General features: G+C 40.4%; 1 protein-coding gene across 6 annotated transcripts in view; it reads right to left on the reverse strand.

Moving 5' to 3' along the window:
- Positions 1-16,616, reverse strand: part of RABGAP1L (RAB GTPase activating protein 1 like) — a 208,717-nt gene that overhangs the window by 77,703 nt on the left and 114,398 nt on the right. For all 6 annotated transcript variants that reach the window (XM_021404053.1, XM_021404052.1, XM_021404048.1 and 3 more), the window contains exons 15-17: positions 12,270-12,344; positions 8,789-8,914; positions 7,627-7,770 (exon numbers count right to left, since the gene is read on the reverse strand). In XM_021404053.1, the coding sequence (XP_021259728.1) occupies positions 7,627-7,770; positions 8,789-8,914; positions 12,270-12,344 (345 nt within the window). The remainder of the gene's footprint in view (positions 1-7,626; positions 7,771-8,788; positions 8,915-12,269; positions 12,345-16,616) is intronic.

Below are 16,616 nucleotides of genomic sequence, written 5' to 3' on the forward strand. Positions count from 1 at the left end.
CTCAGAACTGCGGGAAAGAGTAAGCTTTGTGTAAGCATTGGACACAGCTCTCTTCCTTAACAGTTATCTTGGAGAAAAAAACAAAATGCAAACAGATCTTATTGCCAAGGCATGAGGTACAGTTGACATCTCAAACTGGTCTTCCCCCAGTGCATCCATATATACTGCTCCTACAATACCTAACAGCTGGAAATGCTATGAACATATAAAAGAAGGAAAGAAAATACAGAATTCTTCATCCTGATATTACAATGCTGTGAACAATTCATAAACCCAATTAAAACCAGCTGGCTGAACTATTAGATAAGCAGGTACCACGGAGATAATAAAAATGGTATCTTGAGATTCAGTACTCCTTGTGCCATTGTATTGCATGAAATGGCACATGATAAATATTACCAGACAACCATGAAAGTAAGATCTTGCATGAAATTGGTTTTGGTTGGCTGCTTTTAAAAGAAATGAATGTGATTTAAGAGTGCTAGTAAATATTTAGATGCTTTGTGTGACTTTCACCTAATTTAATGCTAAGCTGTTCCAACGGCTGGATGTAGGTCTGTAGTGCTATGAGCTCAGCCCTTTTTCTATTGAGTTTCTGTGACTGTTTTTGAAGATTAAAAATTACAGCCACGGGATTTTAATGCATTTTCACTTACTCAATTGCTCCCTGACATCTGGTTTCTGCAGTGGCATGTTCTTAACTCACCGGCAGCTGGTTACCGGCTGGCAGCATGCCTCCTCTGTTTGCTTGACCAAGCCATTTACTAACATCACCTTCCTACTCCTTGGTTTTAGAGGCTTGAATTAGAGGACTTTCCTTTCTCGTGTTCCAAATCTGACTGGACAAAAAAAAAGGGGGCTGAGTCCGCATCAAGGGCATACAAGGAGGATAGAGAAAGAGACTTCAGACGTCTGCAGACAGGTCCTCCAACTCCCCATGGAAACAGGGAATGGCCATCAGACATACTGAGAGGAGCAAGAATCTTCCAGACCCCAATTTTCCTGACAGGAGATGAAGCATGGGATTTGAGACATCAGAGACATGGGTCCTTGCTCCCTGCACGTTCCTTCAGACACAGCACACAACAAAAAAATGCATGCCCATGTTAAACCTTCCTCCGTGCCATCTGATCTCGTTCCCAACGTTCATTCTTCATGACGACTCTTTCTCTGCCACAACACAGCCCTGGCACTTGCTTTGTCACACCTTCACCTTCATCATCCCTTGAATGCAACATTTACGTTTTGATTTTACGTATTTCGTCAGAAAATTCAGCAGGGCCTCAGTTTCCAAGCACGAAAATGTGACGGAAAATGTTTTGGCCGAGGCAGGCTGCACCACCCTCCCTTTTAAAAACAGCCCCCAAATTAGCTCAGCTTCCTGGATTTGTTCACAGAATATCACTCTGCCGTTTGTTATCCCTTCCTTCAGTTATTTCTGAAGCGCTTTTCAGCACTGCCAAGGCTGCCTGGAATATGCTGCTATTCCACTACAGCAGATGGCACTGGTGTTAAGTAAGCATTATGGAAATTTACTGTATTCCTAGAAAAATCAACCAAGTGAACATCAACCAGTAAGTTGCTAAATTATTTCAGCGGCAATGGGGGAAGTAATTCAGAGACATATTGTGATATGGCATTAGCTGTCTCTGCCTGCTAAGGCACAAGTAGGTCGCTCTCTTGAATCCTTATCTCCACTGATTTCTCACCTGTATCTCAAAACATTTTCCGAAACAGAAGCAGACTCGGTGCTATAGGACCACAACATTTATCAACATCACCAAAAAGGTACCTTCTGTTCACAGAAGTTATCTTGAATTGCAGATTGCTGTGAAATCGTTTTTCCTTTGCTCACGCTGAGCGTTTATCACCAGCCTTCTTATTTTGGGGATAAACAAGCTGCAGCTATGAATAGAAGACATGCACACTGTGGATGGCAGAGGAACAGCTGGACAGCACACCATCAAGGGTTACATTAAACCGTGAGGATCTCCAAGAACCTCTTGAATGTACTCTATTAAAACACTGCCCTCAATTCAAGCTGGAATTCTTACAAGTTCTCTATAGCTTTAAAAGTGAATAGAGCATTTCGCGTTCCGCATCCCCGAGGCAATGCAGAACGCATTGTGTTATATGCCTCCAATGTTTCTGCTGCTGATTGGAATTTTATATCCAAACACCTAACGCTTCTTATAACCTTTAGTTAGGAAATAACTTACAATTCCTTATTATAACCTGAACATTTTAAACACACACATGTAAAAACTTTCGCAAGTTCCTCATCCGTAAAACACAATCAAATACTACGTTCGTTTTAAATTCTTTTTAGTTTAATTTCTGTTCTAGTACTGAAAAAAACCGACAGTGCAATACAGCTGCAGTCATCAGACAAATTAAGATAAAATTCCTTTTGGTATGGATTTATATAATTCAACTAAATACATAAAAGCAAAACATCCAGGGCCAGAGTACTCCAGGCCTCAGGTTTTTGCAGTGAAGGTGATGGTAATGACTGACGTGTCAGCAGATGCTTCTTGATGCAGAACGGACAATTCTGTTCTCTAGAAAATTTACGTGAAATTCCATATCTTTCTATAGTGTGTGTATCACCCTAATTGTCTATCATTGCTTTGCCTCACGACGTTGAAAGGAACATCTATTTCAGGAGATAAGAGACTGCACATGCTATATTCATGCATACGTGTCACGCTGTGAGTTAAGAACGCTGCACAAACGTCGGAGTTCTTTTGTGAAAGTAATGCTGGCACAAGCCTTGCAATGACAGCTTAGCAGAGCCTAAGACTAGTCCTGAAAACTGTCATTTAAAAATACAGACTTTTATGCAGGAACTCGTGCATTACTGTGTGGAAGGCCTCAAACCACCTAGTAACTCATGCATACCTTCTTCCTCAGAATAGCAAGCCTCAAACGTAGCAAATCAGCGCTACCCAACCGGACACGCGTGTTGAGATCTCTTCCACCCGCAGCCTGAGACACTACCTACCCTCTTTCTTCTCAAACCTATTAGGATCTAGCTGCAACAGGCTCGGAAGGAAGGCCTTCCCAGCCTCTTTGCATGAAAGTGCAGTGGCTATAAAGACTTCAGGAAGGAGGCTGAGCTCCCCAGCAGGTGTAACACAAGAAGAGACAGGAGGAACAGCGTGAGCTCAATGCCAAAGCTGGACGGCCTGTATTTGCACAAAGGAAAACGACCCCAAGGCCCAGCCATCCATGGCACATCCGTTCCCCAGCAAGACACACACAAGACAGAAATCAGATCCTCTGTGCCAACAGTTAGAAACCTTCTGAGATTGTCGTGGTCTCACCGTGAAGCGGTGCTCCCAGGCATCACATCGACATAAGACAGGGCTGCATTCTCACTACCACTGGGTGCTCATTGACCAGAAGGAAATCATTCTCATTTTAATCGGTATCGGCCTTCAGTATCAGGCAGTTTCTCAGAACTAATTACAAAAGACACTTAATACAAAATTCTGAAGGCAATACTTGATACACCGAGGCCCAGGAATGACAGTACATAGCTTTCAATTCTTCCACGGCGCCGCTGCGGAGTCCTGGGAAAGGCAGTCTCATTCCTCTGATAAGAGCTGTGCAGAAAACAATGCATTCATATACAGAAGTGACAGGAAAGCAGTTGCATCCTTGTCTTTTCAGTCCTGATCAAAAAATCGCAGCTCTCGCAGTCAAAACACTCATTTTTGTAACGGACTATGTAATTACTGACACTGAAATATGTAAATATATGTACCAGCGCAGGAAAGGCAGCACAGAGGGATTTCTGTACACTCCTTGAAAGGGAAGAGGCACAAACCTTACGTGTTTTATATCCCCAAGACCTGCACACGAGGACAGCCAGACACACACGGCAGGTTACTAGGAACGTCTCCAAATGCCAGGTTAAGAACAGAACGTCAGCCCGAGCTCTGAGCCTCCCTCAGTTTTGGCAGCGCTGTATCTGTGTGTGCATATATATCCAGGCTGGTTTGAGTGTTTTCTTTTTTAAGAAGAAAGTTTCACGAAATCAAAAATTAAAAGCTTCTAAGTAGCCTGCCAACTGTTTCTCTCCTCTTTTCAACGTCTAATCAAGGCCGCTTGTTCAGTGCTTCGAAAACGCGTTTTAATTCTGAACTGTATATTCTAAACTGCAAAAGGGAGTTAAATGCTAAAAGTTAAACGATGCAAATTTTTTAGTCAAACGTGGCAGCAAAACAAAAGCAGGCTCACAGTGTTCAATGGCATGATGTCACATTGATAGTTAAGACTGACAAGCCCACACAGAGCTCTGAATTTCATCAACAACGCTGTTCTGTAATGCAAATGGAAATAGCAAAAGGAGACTAACGAAGTGGTGGAAACGAGCAGCTAACAGGAGCCTTGTAGGAAGCTCTCCAGCTGACGTTGAGATGTTGAAATTTATCTGCAGAGCCAGGCTGAAAACCACGCACTCTGATGTCATCTCATGAACGCTTCCAACTGGATCTAGAGGTTGGTTTGCTTGCTTTTATCACAGGCACTCGCACACGAAGCATTAAGCCTAACAATTAGCACCATGGCGGTACGGGTTACCTGCCTGCAAACTGGTAAATTTTCAATCTCTGTCCAAGAAAAGACAAAGAATTTCAAAATATCTCCTTTCTAGATAACCCTGGGTGACACACTCTGTCCTACGCTTATCAAGGCAGCACTGGTTATTTTTACATTGGGTAATTCAGGGGTTGAACCACATCTTCAGCAGCCTGCACATGGCTTAAAAAAAGGTCGGAGAAAGACAAGAGGATGGAAGAATTCAACCCTGTAGAGGCCACGAAAAGTCCAAAACTCGTGTGAACCTGAACAATTTATTTAGTTATTAATCAAGTCATTTTTAATGCGAGAATGATGAAAAGACCTTGACCGTAACAGCACACGCGTGGATGTGATTTTAAAAATGTCTCAGTAATTCCCATCACAAATTCAGCTCATGTTTCGTGGGATCCCACCCCTCGGCTGCTACTCCAGCATGTGCAAAGGAAGCAGGCAGGCCTACCTGACCACAGCTGGGAAACTGCAGTACTATGAATGCTTCCCCTCCAGACTGAGAGTTAAAGAGCATCTGTAATGACAGACGTCTCTCTTCCAGCCACGGTCAAGAACTAAAATGACAAAATCTCCTCCAAAAGTTCCTGGGTAACCCAAACCATTCATCCACAATCCAAAGCTTTTCATGGATACCAGAGAACTGCCCTTGGGATGACCACTTTGCAGCACACGGGCAGCAATAGGTTTAACAACTTCTTTTCCTTCCCCCAGTATTTTTCTTTCGTAGGAGTTAATTACATAGGATGCAAACTTTTTGTCAGCAGCAGATAGGACAGGAAAATGAAGAAAGCACAGCCAGGAAGGAAACTTGAGCTATTTTAAATTCATCTGTATTTATGACAAATTACTGAGAAGGCTGGAAGCTTCTTTAAAAAAATTACATATATAAGACTTCAAAGGAGTTTTGACTTTTTGAGGATTTTTTTTTTTTCCAGAAGAATATGTTCTGGTTTTAGCAGCTGCAACTGTTTTTTCTCCTTCCAGTCGCTGGAATTACAGGCATGCTGTTTGTTCAGAGATAAAGAGCAATTTAATGCAGACAAAAATTATTTGTTGACTGCTCCACCACTCCTTCTGGAAGCTGGACAGGCTGCTTCGCAATACAACTTCAGCCCTCCATTAAGGAATGATTCCTTTCCTATTTTGTCTACGTCTATGCACCTTCAGATTTTACTCTCTCTCTACGGTGAGGATCAACTAGATTTTTAGTTTAACGTGATTTTAATCTCTGCTCCTCTCACAGATGCTCAGAACTGCCTGCTGCTCCAGACTGGGTGACTCATATTAGGAGCAATTTTCTGATAGTCTGCATTGTTGCCTCTGTATGTTCTGTCTACATACTGCCCCAGGGCTTCTCAAGATGTATGTATCTTCTCACTTAGTATCAATTTTCTTATCATTTCTGATTTACTTTTAACTGTTGTAAAGGAGGCTCCTTTAGTTTTATACAACTCTGCAGATGCTAACGAGTTCCCCTTTCTCTAGCAGACTCCCACATTGGCTTCCCTACGTCTCTTTCAGATTCCATCACCTTTCTTCCCAGAGTAATTCCCTCAGACATGCTGAGATAAACACTGCCACACGTGAGATGAATGCAAATGTTTAAACCTGTATTAACCATAACTGAAATCTCTCTTCAGCATGCTCCACCTTCAAGCCTAATGCGATAAGAAGTCCATGAGCTTCAGAGAGGATGCAGCTATATTGCTAGCACAATAATCACCAGGACGAAATGGTGTTCTGTACTTCTTGACAAACAGTTTCTTCAAGTGGTTATTTCTGAGAGCAGCTCTACATCAAGATGGGAATGAAGAAATCAAATCAACCAACAAAGAATGATCAAATCCATGCCGGGAGCCCATTCTAAAAACTAACTCGCTAACAATCCAAAAGCAATGGAGGTATTCTGTTATCTGCAGGACACTATCCCTGCAAAAAGGAGGGCAGAGACAGGACAAACCAACAACAACTGTTCTCTTCCTACTTGCCCACTAAAAATAATCAAGGCGCTGTGAAAAAGATAGAGCTCAGATATATCCAAACTCAAACATATTTACAGGTGAATGTGGAATCCATTCTCCATAATTACCTGTCACATTCACTTGGATACCTGGAGGTATTAAACTACCTTTTTTTGATCACTGAGCACATACGGAGAAGCAACACTCTTAGGGAAAACACAGAGAGTTATGAACAGCAGACAACATTTGTTTTGCAAGGAATGTTATCAACACATGAGCAGCAAGCCTAAAAATTCCCAAGTAAAATACTTCATGCTAAGAAATGTACAGAATGAACCAGAGTCATCAGTGTTTCACATGCATGCAGCCCTCTGCATGTGAAAATACCAATTATACATACATGCCTACAGATGTAAACGCATATATGTGACCATCTCTACACCCTGACTTCCTGACGACAAAAAGAAGTACTAACATCTCACCAAAAGAAACATTCCTGACTACCATTTTTGTTTTTAACCAAAGTGAAGGTATGTCTACAGTACAGAAATGTACTATTTGGTATCTGGAGTAATGTATACCTTAGTTGGAGTAGCAGGAAAAAAATAAGGAAGGAAAGAGCTGTGTTAACGTGTGCTGTTTAGAAGTTCTCAATATTTGTCGAATATTGTGCCATCAAAGGAGCACGCAGTAAGTCTTTGGGTGACATCCTGAAATGGAAAATCTGAAGAGTTTTACCACTAAAAGCCTACAAGGTATCTTCTGGAGATTAGAACTTCTAACTTTGAATAAACTGTGTAACAAATTAAATGAGAACAGATGTGTACACCAGATATTGTTAATAAGATCCCTTAGTAAAGAAACAGGCAAATCACAATTGAAACTTGAAAACCAGACCAGCATTTCACTGAACATCACCTCTTCAATATCACCATGGCTTCTAAAGAATTTAGTACACACAGTTAAACTGTAAATGATTCCAACAAAATGAAACAGAGAAAGACAGAAGTTCTTAACACATTCATGAGGTGGAGGAAGGGCTTTCTGATTCAAGGGGTTTTCTTACCTCACAAAGTAGTAAGTCAATGATGTGGAAGACCATGCAGAGTGGAAATTTGGCAGTAAAAAGAGTGAGGAACCACTGGGACGCGTACATATGAGCTTCCAAACTGAGGTCTGAGAAATGGCTATACAGATCAGGCAACTGCTCCTGGAGTAAAGGAAAAAATAATAAATGCTTCAGTATTGCTCCTCAATAAGGGATCATCATCTGCAGTGTCAGTAAGTATCAGGTTGCTCAAGACAAACACAATGAAGTGAAATCCTGGCTTCTTTTGAGCAACAGTACTATGTTTCTTCATAACTTTTAGTGGTCATGGTAACAGTTTTAATAAGATAACCACTATGAATTCTATCACGGCATCAAACAACATACTATTAAATTATACTAAGAAATTACAACATCTTCAATAGGGGAAAGACAGAGTAGCTGCAAAATTTGTCATGTACGTATATATTTTTAAAAGTTATTTTTTAATCGTGCCTTGTTATTTACAAATTATTCTGTTAAAAAAGCAATAGATACTGGAACAAGCTCACCTTGCAGACCATGAAGGGAAGCTAGCTCTAGTAGCTAGCTTGCACTCTGCAACAGAAACCCAGGTCAGGGCTTAGAGAACTGCTAGTAAGCACTTATTAGTCAGAGCAATAATGTGTCAAACTTGCAACTTTTTATTTCACTTGCTCTGAATATGACATAATTGCACGCGAAAAAAGAGCAACGTACTGAAATCAGAGTCAAATGACCCACACTTAATTTGTATTTCATCAGCATCAAGATGTCCTGATTTGCCTGACCTCTTAACCCCCAGCACAACTCACAGAAAGCAAAACACCAATAGCGGCACCCCGAAAGATACGCTGGCCTTAACAGAACAGAGAAATTCTCTCAATGCAACATAAGAAATTAGGGAAGAGAGAGAGTGAGCAAACAGAGAGAGAAAAATACAACAGACTAGCAGCAAGATCATTACATGAAAGGAAAAAAGAAATTATAAGTAAACCTGATTCACAGTGTTTGGACCCAGGTAGTAAGCTTTCCTGCTTTGGTTCTGCCCCACCTCTAAGTGAGGGGCTTTACTGTCCAGAAGGTCATGGAAGCAAAGCACTCGTCCCCACACCAGTATTCCTGCTCATGAAAGCTGAGCAATTTGTTACTCCGGCCCCACCTGCATTAGCCTCTCCAGCTGGAAAAATTTGCAATGGAGATCTTCAAAGTTATTTCTGTAGAGGTCCCGCAAGCCATAGTCATACATTATTTTCACAAATACACAGAATGCCTGCTCCTCCGGCATCTGGAAAAAGACACAAGCAGGATTTTAAGAACTGAGCTGAGGATGGACATTCTTTCCACAGACAGAGGAATTCAAAACCAGGGATGCATTAAACTTTTCAGCAAAGCACTCGGAATTTAGAATTAAGCTACGAAAATCTCAAGGGGACTGTTCAACTTGATGGACACCTTGATTTGGCTCTGTAAGACATCCTCTGAAGAAAAGGTGGGATCAGATCATAGGCTCCTGTCAGCATTGCATTCCTACAACTACACAACTCTCAGCGCTATGCTTTCTGCCAATAGGTCTGAGATCCATCTCAGGTGCAGAACTCCAGCTTTAAAACACAACAAACTATCTAAGACACTGATTTCTACCGAGAGAGACTGGGTTAGCTGTGAAATATGAAGAACTGAGGTATAACCAACCCTCTGGGAGAATAATGCTTATTTACTCGCATCCAAACCCCAGAGCATGACAATCTCCAAAGTCAGGTTTTCCATGATGAGTAAAGAAGAAACAAATTTTGCCTTCAGAATCTCCTTGTGAGCTCGAGGCTGGCTGACCTCCCCCTAATTCAGAAGCCCTATCTTTATAAGGTCTATTTCACGTTGGCCAAAATTTCTCACTCGACAGAATTTCAGACAGGGGTACAAATGGACGTGCTGTGTGAGCCGCTCTGAAACTGCATTTGTTGGCTCCAGTCCACTGAGCACTGAATCTGTGGGAAGCCCTGTGCCATCACATCTCCGCTGACAAGTCATCTCGCTTCTCCCTCATGCCCTCAGGGAACACGATAATAAGATATGCACAAGCAGAAGCACTGCAGACCCCATTCAGGTCTTCAATCACATTTGGAAACAAAAAAAAAAAAAGGCCAACTTACTTTTGTGGGCACCGGACTGTTATATAGGAAAATAATAATTGAGTATCAAGACTGACAGCTCTTGACCTTTTAGTGTATTCACTCATCCACTCCCATGCCAACTCCTTATCAAATATCAGCAACTGATGAAATCTCAGTATTTTCTCAAAGAGAATTTTAGACTCTTGATATTTACCTCCAGGGTTTCATCTTTTCTGGTTCATCCTATGATTATGCCCTGTCTCCAGGGCCACGTGCAGACATTTCCATGTTCAGACAGCATATATATAAAAGTAACTAGTTAACATAAAGAACTGCCAGGTCAGCTGTTAGCTATCTGTGCAAGCTAGATTCACCTAGAACAAGCTCTTAGGAACCTCAAAGCTCTTTATCACCATTTGATCTGGACAGAACAATCCCCACTGACAGCACATCAAGGCTGCAGCTAAAGGAAAGGGGAGAAAAAAATTATCCTGACCAAAAAGCTTGAATCTGCTCTAGCATAAAATGAAAGCAAACGCACATTTTTGGTAAGGTAACAATTATTTCTAATAAAATGACAGATGCTCATGCACAAGCACACCTACCTTGCATGCTCAATCAGACACGTGCATTGACAGTCATTCCTCCCCCGCCACAGGGAGAGGGAACAGAGGTGAGTACTGGGCCAAAGACCGTACAGGCAGAGGCCGTGGAGTCCTCACTCTGTGGATGCAGGTTCTCCAGTATTACCAACCCCAAGAATTCAAAAATGTAAATGAAATTTACTTTTTTTTTTTTAATTTTAAATAAAATCTATTATTTGGAATCACAAAAGCCAGAAATTTATTTATTTACTTATTTTTTTTAATGAAATATTGGTTTCTCACTCCATAACATCGGCAAGAGTCAATCAGAAAAAGAAAGCCAAATCCGATGAGACTGACAGCAAATCTAATAGAGATGGCAACACTGGTCCCCTGAGATTAGAGATTACCTGCTCATCTTTGATGGGAATTTCACCAAAGCAGCAAAATCACAAAAAGCCAGGATGGAAGTTCAGGCTACCCAACCATCCCTGAAAGATATCTACACTGAAAAGAAATATCCTGTCCCAGAAAAGAAGGGGAAACGGAGGAGTCTAGAATCCATGCAAAGACTGGAGAGTTAGAGGGGGTCGTACAAGCATTCACAGATTGGTTGGAGAATTAGAGAAAAACACAAGTTGGAGGATATCCTGGGAAGCTCCCAACTTACATGAGTGACACTGCTTCCCTTCCCCCCTTTCTCTGATTATTTCAGTTTAATATCCTATTGTAAAAGCAAACATTATAAAGGGCGCGTTAAAATGAGTGCAGTTGCCATTTAGCATTCCCTGCATAACAGGGCAATTTCTTCCAATTCCAGAAGCACTAGAAAGGAAGGTGATTCTCTATCGCAATGACAGCACGCTACCAAGAGAGAGAAGCTAAATATTAGTCAAACGCTAAGAATGTGACACCCACTCATTTCTAAACAACTTCAGTATTACAAATGGATTACCCCTCCAGTGGAAATTAAAAACCTTCTTTGAGTAAAAGAAAATACAAGTAACTGGCTGGTGAACTGATTTGCAGAGTATGTGGGATTGCAGCAACGTGACTGATTTCAGATTAACTGTTGAGGAATCTCACGTTTCTCTGTAACACTTTCAAGTCATAGATCTCACCAGAAATTACAGTTTATAGCTAAATTAATCTGAATTTGATTTCTAGGTGCCTTAGGAAGAGTATACATAGCATATATACCACGAACATCCTATCCAAACCCACAATTTGTAGCGTATTTCAACCATGATTAATAATTTATTAATTAAAAGCCTGGTAGGAAAAGGCAACGGCCAGAAAAAGAGCTGATGTTGGGATCTCAGGTGTTTTATTCAGAAACTCTTTATAATATCCACCAGTATTTGGATCTGCTTCTTTTCCACTGATACAGCATCAAAGTTAAAGCACCTCACAAAATAGAAAAATCACGTCTTTACGTACCTATGTCTATACATCTACACATGTATATATAGGAAGTGACAGATCAAAGTTTGTACAGATTTTGGTTACGGGCTAAAATATCAACATTCAAATTCAGCTTTCATTCAGAAGATTTTATAAAATGTCCTCAGGAGAAAAAGTATTGCTGAAAATTGATGGGCCAGCTTCTTTCCGTTAGCTACTCTGAGAATATCTCCCAAATCTACGTTCCCCTTAACCACAAAGGGAGTTTACCTACGGGAGTATTAAACTCAAAGAAAATGCAGCACATCAGTTTCTGGTTTTGACACAGAAGCACTCATTAATTTTACAGATTTCTCCTTAATAAATGAAATCTACATTCGTAAAAATAGAAGCCGTTATTCACTGTTTGCCAAAAAGCAACAGCAGTAAAATGAATATAGACAAATAAACAACAGCGTATCTCTGCCAAATACAGTGCTACAGTACTACTGATTTTTAGGCTGTTTTAAGTATCAAAGCTTTCATTTTGCAATTAACTCACATGAAGCAGCAGCACAGCTGCAAGGAAGGACTGTCCCTGGCAATAGCCAATGTCTTCATCGTAGACAGAGTATGCCTAGAAAAGACAAGAGTCAACATACATTTAAAATGCATTTATGCATTATAAAAATGTATCACAATCAACGAGCTATTCAGGATACCTCATGCTATGCAGGCTAAAGTAATAGGGGAGTGAAATTGCAGCCCACCTTGCAAAGGCTTTCAGCGCACTTAGGACAACAGTTGTACCTTACCCACAATCTTCCATGGACATGGTGTTTGTCTATTTTTATTTTGCAAACTGCATGAGAAGAGCTGGATGCAATTTCACTTCGCCTAAACCAGGGATAATTCTGCTGAAGTCATTTATGAAAGAATGGGAATGATGCAAGTATGAGCTAAGAAACAGGCAACTTTGGGTTGTGTGGGGAGTGCGCTTCCTTCTCTGGTTTGGGGAAAACAAATCTTTGCATTATGAAAAAGCAGGACTTGAGGTCATTTGCTAGAAAACCACTGAAAATGACTTTGAAAATGTCATCAGAAACAGTTTTTCCGTTTCCCTGTCACACTGAAAAATAAAGACAACTCTTTCTTTATGGTAAGATGGCCACACTATTTTTTTCTCGTTATTGAAAATAACAGAACCTTCCTTTCTTCCCTGCTTTTCAGAGACAAGATGACGGATACTGTTTTGAAAGAGATGTTTGAGGATGTCGAGGATTTGAGGAAACCTGAGAAAGGAAGCAGGAGCAGGACTGACAGGGAGGAGACAGCCATCCTGAGACAGCAACGAGCTTACGGCGAGGGAAAACTGCAGCGCAAGGCCAGGAACAAGCCCACAGCTCCTCCTCAGTCTGTATCCTCTGCAAACGTACCCGTGTGCATTCCAGCCCCGCACGCAGGCTCCACCTCTAGAGCAAACCTTCCCTTTGCAGAAAAAGCACTGGATCCATCATTTTACCAGGCACTGAAGTGAGACTCACAGGCCTGTAATTACCAGGGTCTTCATTCTTGCCCTTCCTCAAAACCGGGACAACATTTGCCAGCTCCAGTCAACTAGGACCCATCCAGATTCCCAAGACCATTATAAAACAGTTGAGAGTCCTCCTCACAATGCCTTCAGCCAGTTCTTTGTCTCAAAACGACATTTGGCTCGTTTTAAGCCAGGAGCATGAACATAATTGCCAATAACTTCTGCCAGAAGCATTGAAATGGAAGCCAAAATGCATGTCAAGTCTTAAAACCACCTTCCCTTTTCCATTCTGACTGGCAGACTGAGAAACAAATATTTCTAAGGAAGTTGGTAGTGACCCCAGAAGGGCAGATTTTCATTGGGAACATAACGTGAGTATTCCTTTAAAGCTCGCTGTTTAGAAACAACCCTTCCACACGTTTCCCAAAACATCTGCAGCTTTGTGAAAAGAGAAGCCGTCCCTTGGCCTGTACTGCTCGCTGTTCCTTAGCAGTGGTAATAGAGGTGACCATGATCCCAGACCACTGCTCATTTTCACTGGTCAAGTAACTACAAGAAGACTGGTCACGTACATCACTGAAAAGAAAAATCAAGGAGCCACTACCTGATGCTTTGAGCAGTTCTAGCTGTAAAATACACAAAGTAACTGCAGAAGTACAGCAGTAAGCACAAAACTTTCCATCATAAGTAAGGATGGTGACGGAGAAGAAGCGAATGTACAACTACTCCTCAGCTACTGAGCACCAAATTAACAGAAATTACTTTCTATGCTTAAATTAATATTGCACATGACTACTTAAAACCATCACCTGTTAATGATAAACAATAAACAGTCTTTATCACTTTGTTCCCCAAACCTATCAGTTTATTATAATTGCGTGGCAGTCCTAAAAGATGTATTATTTTTGCTCTTGAAAGGCCAGCTCCAGGTACACGAAATTATAAATAATACACGTGATTAATACTTTCTTATCAAGAAAGCATTATACAAATTATACAGAATTATATTATTATACAAAAACATTTTTAATTAACAACAGCAACAAAAACACGTAGGCTAAGAACTAAATGATCAACCTTCGTGAAGGCTCCCTCTGTTGTGAGAGGCAATATTAGCATAACAGCTAATAAAGTTGCTAAAAAGAGCATTGACTTAATCCAAACGAACTTGAAGACACGATATAAACTGCTTCCAAAACTGGCAAGGATAAAAACGAAGGTAAAGGAAACTATCAGAAATGCAAACATATGCCTTTGAGACTGTGAAACAAGTTGAAATTCTGGCAAAAGATGGAAAACGTGGAGAGCAAAAACAAGAACCAACTCCAACAACAGCACTCTGCATTTTAAACACAAATATGAAAGAAGACCAAGGAACTTTCTCATGATCAACTTCCCAAGTACAAAAGAAGTAGTAATAAATTCATTTTCAAACATATCCAGAGCAAGAAGGCAGAGCTTATACTTGGAAAATATATGATGGAGGTACAAAAGTTGTGTTTAAACTCCAGCACAATATCCACAGGAACTGTCTGTGTTATTGCAGAACAATCACAGAGGCTGTCACTCTGCTGGAATGACTTCCTGCAGGGAATGTGTTGAAGGGTCTGTCTCCAACCGAGTATCAGAAAAAGAGATTATAAATCAAAATGAACAAAAATACCGAACGTGGATTAAGAACAGACAGTGTCGACACAAAAAGTTTCGAAGGAAAATAAATGTAAGCTGGTAAACCACTAATTGGCGGACTGAATTGGAAGAACAGATGACAAATACAAAACATTTGTAAAAAGAGGAAAAAGAGGCAATCCTTCAGTAGTTTTGGATAACTTGGTAAAACAAAGTAGCAAAAACAAATTAATTAGTGGACACAGATGTACGTGTAGGACGTAAGAGAAAAATACCTGACTGGCCCAGAAAAATGAAGTCAACTTTAACCAATCTTAGAAGAAACCACGAATTATATTTAAAAACAAAAAGAACAAAACCAACTCAACTTGACCTGCTTGGGTTTGGAGGGGGAGGATGTTGCTTTTGCTTATTATTTGCTGCGTTTACTGTTGTTGTTAATTGATTTCTACCGGGCCCCTCCCCACAACTCGATCCACACAAGCAGCTGTGACCAGATACGTAGCTATCATCTTCAGTTCAGGACAGGAATTAAGACAAAACTGAAAAAGACACTAAGAAAAAGCTACATGATATGGGCAAAAAATTATTTTTTTAAACCAAGTCTGTAGAACCAACATGATTTTATTTCATTTGCCCAAAGCAAACACATTTTTGAGCTGCATGCATATTACATTTTCAATTATATATATATTTTTAGTTAAGTAACCTTTGGGACTCGATATAGCTGAAATATGATGTAATTAACCAAAATACTCTCAAAGATAAGGATGCTGCCTACAGACACCACAATAATATTACGTAATTAAGAAAAGATCTAAGATGAATTATTTAAGATTTATCCTTTAAGGGACTTAGAAGCATTAACTTTGATTTTCCACATGAAATACCAAAACAAAGCAAAATCCCAAATCTCCTATTTCCACTGAAGTCACTGTTTCTTGCAGTTTCAAGGGAATGGTATTTTTCCCATGATAACTTGTGACAATGCTGTAAACTTACAGTTGTTATCATTTCAAGCTCTTCAGGAACCTCCAATCGCAACACTTCAATTAACTGAGATTTTAAATACTCCCTTTCTCACAGTTTAGATTTAATAAATATTCCGATTCTGACTTAAGGCCATCTTTAATTCCCTTTAACTTAACGAAGAAAGGCCATCTTTAATTCCCTTTAACTTAACGAAGACCTTATTACAGAATTAAATCATCTTTTCAATAGTTATCTGCCTTCTGCAGAGAACTGTGCAGTTATTAAGCACATCGTTAGCAAACAGATTGTTTGAAAGCGAAGGAGTCTCATGAAATAAATGAGCAGTAGGGAACCACCTGTATATCTGGGAAGGGAATGAAGAATCCAGAAACGGACCGGTCTTCTGTAGATACTATAATTCACATGCTAAGTTCCATTCCAATGGTCAGTACCATTGAAAAACACAAATGGGAAGGTCTCTTATTGGAATGCAGTAACTCAGGCTTTGGATTTCTGCAACTGCTGTGTGTGAATCCCAATAGTTTGAAAAGAGGAAGTTTACAAAGCTTCGTCTTGAATTCCAGACCAAACTCTTTGCCACTTTGCATCCTCACAAGCATGAAAATGATTGCCTGTACTTGCTGAAGGTTCCAATGGACTTGAAACAACAAAACACAAAATGCTAACTAGTAAGCAGCTTACAATCACACGGCCAATTTGCCTCAACTGCATTAATTGCAATTAATTAGAAATTAAACAGACTCCATGAAAAAA

Source organism: Numida meleagris, chromosome 7 (assembly GCF_002078875.1).
Source record: "Numida meleagris isolate 19003 breed g44 Domestic line chromosome 7, NumMel1.0, whole genome shotgun sequence".
Lineage (NCBI taxonomy): Eukaryota > Metazoa > Chordata > Aves > Galliformes > Numididae > Numida > Numida meleagris.